Source organism: Pinus tabuliformis, chromosome 9, assembly GCF_031772625.1.
Source record: "Pinus tabuliformis cultivar Carrire ecotype Pingquan chromosome 9, CPIR1, whole genome shotgun sequence".
In the NCBI taxonomy this organism is placed as follows: domain Eukaryota; kingdom Viridiplantae; phylum Streptophyta; class Pinopsida; order Pinales; family Pinaceae; genus Pinus; species Pinus tabuliformis.
Window position 1 is genome coordinate 50,677,097 of NC_142307.1, and position 12,727 is coordinate 50,689,823.

The following is a 12,727-nucleotide window of genomic DNA, read 5'->3' on the forward strand; positions in this document are numbered from 1 at the left end:
TTTGAGTAGTATTAAAGTTCCAAATGAGCTTTGATTTAACATTAGTTTGCCCTTTTTACATATTCGTGGAATTCGAATATTGTTCTTATCCTTTTTGTTCTGCGACTATTTCTCTCTGGTTTGCCCTGCCATTCTTGAAAATCATAAAAGCCCTGCCATTCTTGAATTTCTCTCTGGTTTGTTCTTATCCTTTTTGTTCTGCGACTATTTCTCTCTGGTTTGCCCTGCCATTCTTGAAAATCATAAAAGCCCTGCCATTCTTGAATTTCTCTCTGGTTTGCCCGGCCATTCTTGAAAATCATAAACTTTTAGAACGATTAATTCTCACATTCATTGGAAAACCACAATACATCACAGACCATGAGATTAGTTATGGCCATTGTCATTATAGTGAGTTCTAACTTGTAAAAAAGGTTATGGCCATTGTCATTATAGTGAGTTCTAACTATAATTCATTGACAAGACTCTAGAGTGTTTCACAGAGCATGACATTAATTATTGCCATTGTCATTATAGCGAGTTCAAACTTAAAAAAAAAGTTATTATCATCACAGTCAGTTCTAACAAAAAAGTGATTATTTTCAAGTCTTTGACAAGACTCTAGCGTTGTAATAAAACTTGCGAGTTGATAGACTCTAGAGTAGTACATTCTAGAGTGTTGTAAATATAGAATTATAGTGGATAGACTCTAGAGTAGTACATTCTAGAGTGTTGTAATATAGGAATAGCACGTTGTAATATAGAATGCAATAGTATTCCTAATAGAGGATGGCATTAGTACTTTAATTTTTAATGGGGAGGCTTTATATAATTATTTTTACACTATAATTATAATTATAATAAAATTAAAAATTATAATGGCTATTGTGTGTGGCGATTATAATTTTTTTTTAAACAAAGCATTTTCATTGATAAAATTTTTGAGTTTTGATATTTTTTTTAAGCATATTACTTAGTACGTGTTATACTAATGGCCATATCTCTAATTCCGAATGATAACCTAATATCTCTAATTCCAAATAATAACAATGGGCCACATCTCTAATTCCGAATAATTGAGAAAATCATAATTTATTTACTGTTTTAAATATAAATTACCATTTTAAATATAAATCGCTGAGTAACCACTCTTCTTATAAATTTCTTTAATTCTATATAATGAATATAAATTTCTTTAATTCTATATAATGAATATAAATTTCTTTAATTCTATATAATGAATAGATTATAAAATCTTTTGTTATAACAACTCACATTTTTGTTATAACAATTTCTCAAAAAACTATAATAATCAGTTTTATTTAGAAAATAAAATAATCACTTATATTTTTAAATAAAACCAGTATAAATTAGTATAATAATCACTTATATTTTTAAATAAAACCAGTATAAATTAGTATAGATTTATTTTAAATAAGGATCTAACGTGAGCTGACACAGATTCAGTTTTTTCAAGTGCAATATTTTTTTTATGAACAAACATTTAACTATTTTGTATAATTATTTTTAAAATTTATAATTAGGCTTATATGAGCAAAATTTCAACTTTGATGACAGACTGTAAAATGAGCCTTTTGGCTCAATCAATCTGTAAAATGAACCTCTCGGCTCAATAAAATAAAACTGGTAATAACTAACTTCTAATCTTATAATGAAGTTAGCATTTAAGGAGAGAACAAACTTGAAACATGGTAATAATTCTCCTCCAATCTTATAATGGAGTGAGCATTAAAAAAGACAACAAACTTCCGAGGAATATATCTAATAAATACAAATCTTGTAATACAGGGAGCATTTTGAGCATTTAAGGACAAAACATACTTGAGGAATATATCTAATAAACGCAATACTTTTTCAAGGAATACATATAATAACGAGAACTTTCCAACTGCAAAGACAATAGAAGTTTGCTGTAACTGGAATTTGAACAAATTCTGATTTGTGCAAGGAGAATTTTCGAACTATAGACCACTGAAATTTGTTATTTTGTATTGTGGCCCTGATAAAGCTCTGATGGAAGTGGATTTACGAATAAAACCCCTGTAATACTTGAAAATCTTACCTTGAATATTTGCTTTTCTTTAAAACGTGAAGAGGTTAATGCATCTATATTTAAATATTTTCTTTAAACCAACCTATAAGTGAAAAGTTTCAACAAAAACTCCTCTGCTTTAGAGACGTGATACACCTAAAAATTTAAATATTTTCTTTCAGCACAAATTCGAGGTAAAATGTGGACATCAATCGAATTTATTACTTTTTTAATTATGACATTTAGTTTCCAGAAATTGTCGCCCTTTTTTAGCCCGCGAGAGTTGGGTGACACTTCAGCTACCATGGAAAAAAAAGGAAAGCGTTGAACCAAATTAAAGTTTGTTCTACCCTCATCATTATTTTGTTGGGATGGGTGAAAGTCTGGTCCGAAAAATAAAATTAAAAAATAAAATTTACCAAAAGGTTGAAAAAGATGAGAACGCTAGATTCATGTGATACACTGTAAGTCAAATTTGACCGAATCTGTACACACCTGAGAGCCTTATTGCCGGGGTTTCTAACAAAAAGTGAAAGTGAAAGTGAAAGTGAAATTCATAATGACTTCTCTTTTTATTTATTTTTAATAAAAAACTTTTATTTTTTTTAATTGTGTTGCAATCACAATTTTGTTTTGGATTCAGTTCCAGGAATCTATGACATGAGAATTTTATGGACGTCATAGTAGGAATTTTCATGGTTCCACCGCCTCAAAGTTCCACGTCTATACTATTAGCAACTCATTTTAGAAAATTTTGTTGCTTGATATTTCATATTTGTAATCTATGCGGAGAATTTGATTCGGCTATAAATAGAGGTGTTTCCCTATGGATGGCTCTGGTTGCGTTGTTGACTTTTTGGTGAAACAATATAGGGCCATATGGTCAGATTATTTCTCTATTCATAAATGTTCAACGGTACATTTCGTTTCCAAAGTGCTTATTTTTCTCTCAATTTAGTACATTGTTAGTTGTACATCTGAATATGGCAGGACTGTTTTTCTCTTCCTAAATGTTTAGGGTGATGTGTAGTTTTTTAATAATGTTTTCCCTCTTTTTTTTCCCAAAATTTAGCACGTCTTTTTTGACAATTTTTTTTAAGGTCGAATGGAACTTTTCGGCATGTGATCCAAGTTTTGTGCCGACTATCGGTACATTGTTAGTTAAAGTTAGTTAAATTTGTGACACATAATGCTGAGTAAACGATACTCATTCTTAGGGAGCCAAGGATTGTGTGGGCATTCTAATAGTTATTCATTTCGAATGGTGCTAAATAAATAAATATATTTATTGATTTTTTCGAGATGAATCATTTGTCGATGAAGTGTTTACAAAGGTGTTAGATGGTTGCACTAAAGTGGTTTTTTGTGATATCCAATAATAATAGTGGATCTCATTTTCTTTTTTTTCCTCATTGTATTTAATTAATTTAATTTTTATTATTATTGGCTATTTCATGAATGCAAATTTGCTCATCACTGTTATTCAAGGAAAATCAGACCTATTGCATATATTTTATTTGAGTGTTTAATTTTTATTATTATTGGCTATTTCATGAATGCAAATTTGCTCATCACTGTTATTCAAGGAAAATCAGACCTATTGCATATATTTTATTTGAGTGTATTTTAGTGAGACAATTATTTTTTACAAAAGATTAGTGAGACAATTATTATTGCTTATTATTTGCAAATACAAATTGACTAATCACTATTATTCAAATAAAATCAATCTTATCTTATGTATTTTATTTTTTTCTATTGCTTATATTTTAGTGTTTGTAAATTGAATAAGTATAAACAAATTATTCACCCAATTGACTTTGACGTTCCCAATTATTTACTTATATGACTTTGATTTTTTTGAGTTTATTAGAACAATTTTTTGATTTTTTTTCAATTTAAATGATAGAACACCGCAATTTCATTGTTACTTAATTTTGACCCACGAAAAACTAAAAAAAAAAAAAAAAAAAAAAAAAAAACTAAAAATTGATCTCTTTAAACCATGTCAATTGAGATACTAATATTCTGTGCTAATATTAAAAGTGAATTAAATAATCAAAAATTAAAACAGAATGTTAAATTTTTTATTCGTTTGACTCAAGATGGATTTAAAATTCCAATTTTATAGTTTAAATAATATTTTTTAATACAACCATTATCCATTAAACTATTTTTCATAAACTAAAATTAAAACAAAATATTACTTAAATAAAATATAAATAATTAATAATTTTTAATCCATATATCATTAAAAAATAATATCTATATATATATATATATTATTTCAAAATTAAATTAAAAAAAAATAAATTAACAAAACACAAATTAGTGAGAATAAAGAGAACCAAACCATAGAAACTCGCAATGAACAATTACAAAAGCTTTATTGATATGAGTGGGTAACAATGCTGCTTCCTTCCTTATTACAAAATAACTTGTTTACAAAATGAAAACTATAAATCTCTCATCACACAAAGTATTTTTTTAAAAGAGAAACGCTGTTTGGTCTTCCATCTACATTATTCTATATCCTAGGGCTCTTTGATTTTTATGGCTTCCTCCCACGCTCTTTGACTTTATCCCAGGGCTAAACGCTGTTTGGTCTTCCATAACCTTATTCTATATCCTAGGGCTCGTTGATTTTCTACCTTATTCTATATCCTAGTGCTCTTTGATTTTTATGGCTTCCTCCTAGGCTCTTTGACTTTAGGGCTTCTCATTTTCCTAAGATTCTTCATGCTCTATATCTTTGAGCTTCTCATTAATCCATTTTAAAATTATAAAAACGATAATCCTTCTCACTTCATACTATCTCCTAAAGCTATGATGTTTCAATTTTTTGAGATTCTTTTATTTTCTAAAGTTTCACATTTCTAAGTAGTTGACATTTTGATATTTGACTTTGCAAATCAAGTGATAAACACTGTTGAACATAACTATTATGTCTTGAAAAAAGTTTTCTCCAAATTGTTTCATTTTTGCGAAAATAACATTTGCGTATTTGGTTTAACTTTTAGTAATTCTCGACTCAAACTCAAGCTTCTGTTTAGTTAAGTCTATACTCGTATCATTAAATAATTCTGGTTGCGATGTAGGATTTACAATGTATTCACAAATATCAACTTTATTGATAATTTTCATGGTTTGCATTTCAATTTTTGTAATAAATTTTAGACCACATAAAATTGTAAAAAATACTATTAAGGTACAACTATGTGTTATTATTACATTTATTACCCACCAAATAACAATTAAACCTTATTTAATGACAACATTTTTGGAGAGATTTCTGGGTTTTAAGAAAAGAGTTTTAGAGGCCATCTTGGAGTTGCCCCCTTGCTTTGTTGGGATGTGGATTCTAATAAAAGTAATGAAAGTTGAGTAAATGGTAAGTCAACATGTGTGGTTGGGACTTTTTAGGCTCTTCATTTTGATTTTTGGAGATGGATACATTGCAACAACAAGAAGGGACATGTGTAGGTTTTAACTCTGTACAATTAATTGCAACAAATTGATTATTAATAAAATAGAAAAGATGCACATGAAGATTTTATCTTGGAAACCCAAGTCGGGAAACAAAAAATATTTTTCTATACATTCATCTTTTTAATGTTATAATATAAAATTATGTATCCTACAACATCCATAAACTGCCAATTTGATTACCTTATATTAGAATACAATCGTAGTTCCTTAATTGAAACTACAAAACCATGGGCTAAACCATCATGCACCAAAAAACTGCTAAAAGCAAAACCATGTGTTGTAAATCGCCAAAAACGGACAAAAAAATGCCCAATGTTTTTTGGGGGCGCTGCACCCAAATCCTTGCATAGTGGGGTTCCACCACCCTATGAACCCCTTGAGCAAGGGGGGACTTTGCCCCCCTTTATGACCCCATTAAGGGTTTTCACCCCAACCATACCCCAATCACTACACCCAACACAACGTATAACATGTCAAGGTAGTTGTGCAAAGAATATAACACATACTCAATGTTCTCCCACTTCTTGTTTTCTTTGCACATAGGGAGTCATAGGAGTACATGATCAACAATTTAGGGCAATAATGCCCATTGTTTCTTTGCACCAAGAGAACTTCTCAATGCTCATAAATTTTGTAAATGAATCTACAACATTCTTTAAAGTGTCCACCTTCACTAGTAACAACTTATTTTATTCAATCATGTCTCTCACAAAGTGATATTGAACATCAATATGCTTTATCTTAGAATCATATGCTAGGTTATTCACTAGGAATATTGCACTATGACTATCATGATCTATACTCATAGCTCGCTATACCAACCCAATACTTGAGCACAAGTTTTATAAACATATTGCTTCCTTTCTTGCATGAGTGGATTCCATGTATTCAACTTCTATAGTTGATTGTGCCACTAGAGATTATCTCTTTATCATCCAACCGATTGTTCCTCCAAAAAGGTTAAACACATACCTACTTGTAGGTCTTCTGCAATCAAGATTTTCGACCTAGTCTACATCAATAAAGTCATGTATGTCCAATACAAATCCTGGACTTCCTTGGTTGCACAATCCATATCCAATAGTGCATTGCAAATATTTGAATACCCTCTTTACTATTGTCCAATGTTTTTTCCCTAATTTTTGGATATACCTATTGAATACTTCCACTTCATGTGCAATGTCTAGTATAGTACAAAACATTGCATACATCTAGAGAGTCATGGAGAAAGATTGAGATGATTCAAAAGAAATTCATAACCTACAACCTACAGATCAAGGGAAATACTCCCTATCCCATCCTCTTGACTGAAGCTAGTCTATCCCCCATTGAAAGTATGGCTATGTTTAGGTATGTAATGTATAAGAAGAAGCTTTACAACATAGAATCCAAGAGGCTCTAAAAAATTTCTTCTAACTTTAGTCAAAACCCCCACCTTTACCTCAAGTGTGGGTGGCATAAGGAGGAGATCATCCGGGGAAGTAAGGATAATGTCAAAGATACTATTACCTGCAATTTTAAGGATAAGTTGTGGGATGATAAGGATTTGGAGGGTAAAAGGAAGCTAAGATACTATAAGGAGGTGATCAACCCCACCCTTGATAACCATAATTATCTCTCTATGTTTTCCAGCACTAAGAAAAAAATTAACATCGCTAAAATAAGAATTAATTCTCATGAGCTTCGAAGTGAAACCAGGGAGTGGTCTACTCCCAAGATTTCTTGGGACAACAAAATCTGTCAAATTTGCGATAGTAAGAAGGTGGAAGACGAAAACCACTTCCTTTTAGATTACTCGACTTTTACTCACATCCGCTCTGAATTTACTAACATCTGCCACGCTTTTAATCTTTTTGACTTATTAAGCCAACCCAACTATGGCGATCTTGGGGCACTTCTTTCCCTTCTCTTTGATCGTAGAACCAAGATTTTGAAGAATCAAAATTAGATTCTTCTTCTTTTATTAAGGTCCAATAGATCACATTGGTCTTAGTGGACAGTAATCATCATCATCATCATCAAACTTCTAACTGCACTGGCATATGGAAAACAAGACGTGTTCCCTTCCTCTTCCTATGTCTTAGGACAATATTCTGCAGATAGCTTTACACCTATATGAACAAGGACCTGTTATTGGTTTACATTCTTACATATTAATTTTCTACAATATTGTCTCAACATATTTCCTCTGATTTACTCAAAGTAACCTAATTGGTTGATCTATTTTAATTTTCGTACCCAAAATCAAATTTGCAACACCAATATCCTTTAAGTAAAATTTAGAGGACACTTGAGTTTTCACTTCTTAGATGATTTACCTGCCATTTCCAATCAACAACATATCATCACATACAAGACTAAATAAATAAGATGATCACCAAATGATTTGAAATAACACAGTCATATCCTTTGCTCCTTGTCGAGCCAAGTCGCAATATTTAAGTATCAGTTTTTTGATACCACTATATAAGCACCAATATAAACAATGTAAACTTTGAAACGGGAACTATAAACTCAAAACGGGAACTATGGCCCAAAAACCTCAAAAAAACCACAAAAACAGTGCTCAAAACGAAAAGTGTGTATACTGGAACGATGTTTTTTTTTTTTAGGTGTCAATTTTGCGGCTGTTTTAAAAATGGCAGTGACTACGAAATTTTCTACGAAATTTTTCTGCAAAATATAGCTTCAGAACGAAAGTGTTGATACTGGAATAATGATTTTTTTTTTTAGGGTCAATTTTCATACTTTTTAAAAAATGCTAATAAAACCAATTTTTTATGTCTCAAACAAAGTTAAATTTTAAGGAAAAAACACATTAATGTTTCTGGTAGAATATCATTTTTCTTTCCTAAGTATAAATTTAACATGTTTTCAACCACAACATGCTAGATACAAAAGAAATTGAAATTTTTTCAACTATAAAACTAAAAAAACATGACATTATGAACAAATTATATCACTGAATGAATTCAAAAGTCTTTATTTGTATACTCAATAAAACAGACATTATATCTCTAATTTGATATTGCATTGTAGATATTTAAACAATAAAATTTATCATACTTAAGACATAATCCAACAACATAAAAATGCTTCATAACTTCTCATTTAACAAAATATGGAAAACATTAATTTTATTTGAAGATACGATGCATACATCAGTTATATAAACTATCTTAAACAATTATTCAAAATCACTCATATTTTCTTGCACACCATCAGAATTCACATCTTCAAATGAGTGACTGGATGCTGACGAAGATGTTCCATATTCTTCTCTTTCATCAACTAGTGCCCCATCTGAGTTCACATGCATGCCCAACATTCCAGGTTTCAAAAGTCTTCTAAATCTATGACTGGTTTCAACAGACTCCCATGTCAACACTGTTCCTTTTGGTAACAACCTTTTTAGAATCTTTGTCGTCTTGAAGCGAAGAGTTCCTCTCTACTTCCATGGTGGATTTTTGCAAACAATACTAATTTTTTTTATATATTTTTTCTCTACACACTAACCATAACATAACCATACTTATTTGAATGAAAAAGGGACCAAGTAAATTGATTGTTATCCCCCACTCTATGTATTTAGTGGTTTAAAATTTAAAATTGTTCTTTAACTTGTTTGTCTTTTCATTATTTTCAAAAAAAATTCCACGTGGTGCATCAACTCGCAGTGATCATTGATGCTTTTACGAGCCACACTATGTACAATGGGTTAATATATAGAGCATATTGTTGGTTTATTATGCTTGTTAGTATACTTAGAAAGAAAGGACATACCATTTATGGTGATTTGGTACATCTTAACTCGCTATTGAGTTAAAATTTCCTGCAATTGTCGGTCAATTATTATTATTAAATGTAGTAATGCACCTTTAACAATGCTCCAATAGATCTTCAGTACATTAATAAACAAATTTTGAGGTAACCAGGAAAATTGATATATTTTCTGACGGTAATAGTCACTAGAATGCTTCAGTATAAATACATTTAATTTTTATTTTAAAATGAAAATTATATATATATATAGTTTAGAAGGAAAAGAAGTATAATATAAGTATTAAGTTTTTATATGGTTATTAACTAAATTTGAACATGAAGTTTTGAAATATCATAATTACTTATATGAATCATCATTATTTAATTTTTTTTTAATTTCATATGTATATTAAGATTTTTTTAAAGAATTAATCATTTTTAATTTTATTGATAAAAAACAAAATTGGAATATGACAAATTGAATTAAGCTAATTTATTATTTTTATTACTACTTTTATAACTTAGAATTTTATTTTTCTGAATACAAAAGAAAAATTGTGTAATATAAGTATTAAGTCTTTATATGGTTATTAACTAAATTAAAAAGTATCTATCTTTTTGCATATCATGGATGTTGTTAATTGTTAAGTACTAATGTAAATTATGTTTTATTTTGAGGTAACCAGGAAAATTGATATATTTTCTGACGGTAATAGTCACTAGAATGCTTCAGTATAAATACATTTAATTTTTATTTTAAAATGAAAATTATATATATATATAGTTTAGAAGGAAAAGAAGTATAATATAAGTATTAAGTTTTTATATGGTTATTAGCTAAATTTGAACATGAAGTTTTGAAATATCATAATTACTTATATGAATCATCATTATTTAATTTTTTTTTAATTTCATATGTATATTAAGATTTTTTTAAAGAATTAATCATTTTTAATTTTATTGATAAAAAACAAAATTGGAATATGACAAATTGAATTAAGCTAATTTATTATTTTTATTACTACTTTTATAACTTAGAATTTTATTTTTCTGAATACAAAAGAAAAATTGTGTAATATAAGTATTAAGTCTTTATATGGTTATTAACTAAATTACTTTCAACGCTCCGCCCCTCGGGCGATCTTCCCTCTAATGATTTCAACACATTGTTTCGGGCATTGCCTCCTCTGTTAGCAGATGACATGCCTGTGGGTGATGTAAAAGTAGTAGCACCGCATGATGAGCGAAAACCTTCGGCGAAAAGATCTTACTTTGCAGCAGCAGTTTCGGGATCGCATTATGGACGCCTTTTCCCACGCCAAAGCCTTCATTTCTGCCATTCTTCTGTCAACCTGCATTGGCTCTCGCAAGTAAGTGACATGACAGGAAATAATCCATTTGCACCTTATTTTTTTAGATTTTCCGTAATTAGATAGTTGGAAATTTGGTTCAGCGCTTACCGTAGGTTTCGCAACATACCCCGTGGATCTTAACTTAACTCTAGTGATAATAGCGGAGATTAAAGTCCGAAGGTTTTGGTCTAACCGCAATAGTGATTCCAACACAGGTCTAATCATGAAGAAGAAGGTATTCTAATGGATTTCAATTTCAGGTTCCTGCTATAGTGGTGGACAGAAATTCTCCTGCTTGGAACGGCGGGCATGTCTATATATCCAGTGATGCAGTGGCCGATGCATATCTCAACCAATTCAGACAAGACTTCACAGCATTCTTAGAAGCCAGAGCAGAAGAGATTATTCCCGGAGGATGCATGTTCATAGCTCTAGTCGGTCGTAAATCTGCAAACGCAAAGGAACAAGGGGGTTTCTCGGCTTGCGCCCATTACATGGAAGCTGCATTTGAGGAGCTGGTAACGGAGGTAAATGTTATAATTCAATTTAATATCTCATGATTTGGTTTGAATATATCCGATCTGTAATCGAGTTGGGGTGGCAGGGTTTGATTGAGAAGGAAACACTCAACACCTTCAACATTCCTTTCTACGATCCAGATATTGAGGTGTTGAGGAGCGTAGTGGAAACAGAGAAATCGTTTGAAATAGAGAGAATGAGGGTTCTGAACGGGTTTCCCTTGCATCCATCGTGGGACGTTAGAGAAGGGGAAGAGGCGATGTTTGGAAGAGTTGTAGGGAAATTTTACAGAGCAATGTTTGAGAATCTCGTGGAGACTCACTTGGGGTGTGATGAACACCTGGTAAATGAGTTTTTCACGAGATTTGCAAAGAGAGCCGCTGCGAAATGTCGAGAGTACATGCACATTACACTCGATCTGGTTGTCGCTTTTCTCGTTCGCAAAGGAGCATGACTCAACGTCAAGTTATTTTCTATGCACTATTATCTTGTAACAATCTATGAACTATATATCGCCAACCAATAGCATGTGAAATATTTAAGTATGGAATGTAAATATTGCTGTTGTTCTTCTAGTGTGGATTTAGATGGTGTATGCCACTAACGCTTGAAGAAATATTTCTGTGTAGCGGTCAATATGTGTTCACCGATTTCAGCAATAAATGAATCGCTACAGCCCATTCACAAATCACGACTTATCTTATGCGATCGCCGGCGCAGCGCCACCCCCGGCTGCCCCGCCCCGCTCGAGGGGCAGAGCGTCGATTCCCGGAATCGACGCTTCGCCCCTCGGGCGGGGCGGGGTGGCCCGGGGGTGGCGCTGCGCCGGGCGCCGCCTGCGCAGCGCCACCCCCGGGCCGCCCCGCCCCGCCCGAGGGGCGGAGCGTCGATTCCCGGAATCGACGGGGTTTCTTGGCTTGCGCCCATTACATGGAAGCTGCATTTGAGGAGCTGGTAACGGAGGTAAATGTTATAATTCAATTTAATATCTCATGATTTGGTTTGAATATATCCGATCTGTAATCGAGTTGGGGTGGCAGGGTTTGATTGAGAAGGAAACACTCGACACCTTCAACATTCCTTTCTACGATCCAGATATTGAGGTGTTGAGGAGTGTAGTGGAAACAGAGAAATCGTTTGAAATAGAGAGAATGAGGGTTCTGAACGGGTTTACCTTGCATCCATCGTGGGACGTTAGAGAAGGGGAAGAGGCGATGTTTGGAAGAGTTGTAGGGAACTTTTACAGAGCAATGTTTGAGAATCTCGTGGAGACTCACTTGGGGTGTGATGAACACCTGGTAAATGAGTTTTTCACGAGATTTGCAAAGAGAGCCGCTGCGAAATGTCGAGAGTACATGCACATTACACTCGATCTGGTTGTCGCTTTTCTCGTTCGCAAAGGAGCATGACTCAACGTCAAGTTATTTTCTATGCACTATTATCTTGTAACAATCTATGAACTATATATCGCCAACCAATAGCATGTGAAATATTTAAGTATGGAATGTAAATATTGTTGTTGTTCTTCTAGTGTGGATTTAGATGGTGTATGCCACTAACGCTTGAAGAAATA

The 12,727-nt window shown here is 32.1% G+C and overlaps 2 protein-coding genes across 2 annotated transcripts; both read left to right on the forward strand.

The window, feature by feature from the left end:
• The first annotated feature begins 10,485 nt into the window (after nucleotides 1-10,485).
• On the forward strand, nucleotides 10,486-11,608 carry LOC149147072 (putative methyltransferase TCM_000168). The gene is made up of 3 exons (XM_089441708.1): nucleotides 10,486-10,653; nucleotides 10,896-11,153; nucleotides 11,240-11,608. The coding sequence occupies exons 1-3, from the start codon at nucleotides 10,486-10,488 to the stop codon at nucleotides 11,606-11,608; spliced, it is 795 nt and encodes a 264-aa protein (XP_089297834.1).
• Nucleotides 11,609-12,084: 476 nt separating this feature from the next.
• LOC149147073 (putative caffeine synthase MTL3) lies at nucleotides 12,085-12,563 on the forward strand. The gene is made up of 2 exons (XM_089441709.1): nucleotides 12,085-12,108; nucleotides 12,195-12,563. Exons 1-2 carry the CDS (start codon nucleotides 12,085-12,087, stop codon nucleotides 12,561-12,563), a joined length of 393 nt encoding a protein of 130 aa, XP_089297835.1.
• The last annotated feature ends 164 nt before the right edge of the window (nucleotides 12,564-12,727 follow it).

What these genes read in the sequence shown, in the direction of transcription:
- LOC149147072 (XM_089441708.1), top strand. Translation starts at nt 10,486, where the DNA reads ATGCCTGTGGGTGATGTAAAAGTAGTAGCACCGCATGATGAGCGAAAA. An exon ending in ACCTGCATTGGCTCTCGCAA is followed by an intron (nt 10,654 to 10,895) that starts GTAAGTGACATG and finishes TTTCAATTTCAG; the next exon opens with GTTCCTGCTATAGTGGTGGA. An exon ending in AAGCTGCATTTGAGGAGCTG is followed by an intron (nt 11,154 to 11,239) that starts GTAACGGAGGTA and finishes TTGGGGTGGCAG; the next exon opens with GGTTTGATTGAGAAGGAAAC.
- LOC149147073 (XM_089441709.1), top strand. Translation starts at nt 12,085, where the DNA reads ATGGAAGCTGCATTTGAGGAGCTG. An exon ending in AAGCTGCATTTGAGGAGCTG is followed by an intron (nt 12,109 to 12,194) that starts GTAACGGAGGTA and finishes TTGGGGTGGCAG; the next exon opens with GGTTTGATTGAGAAGGAAAC.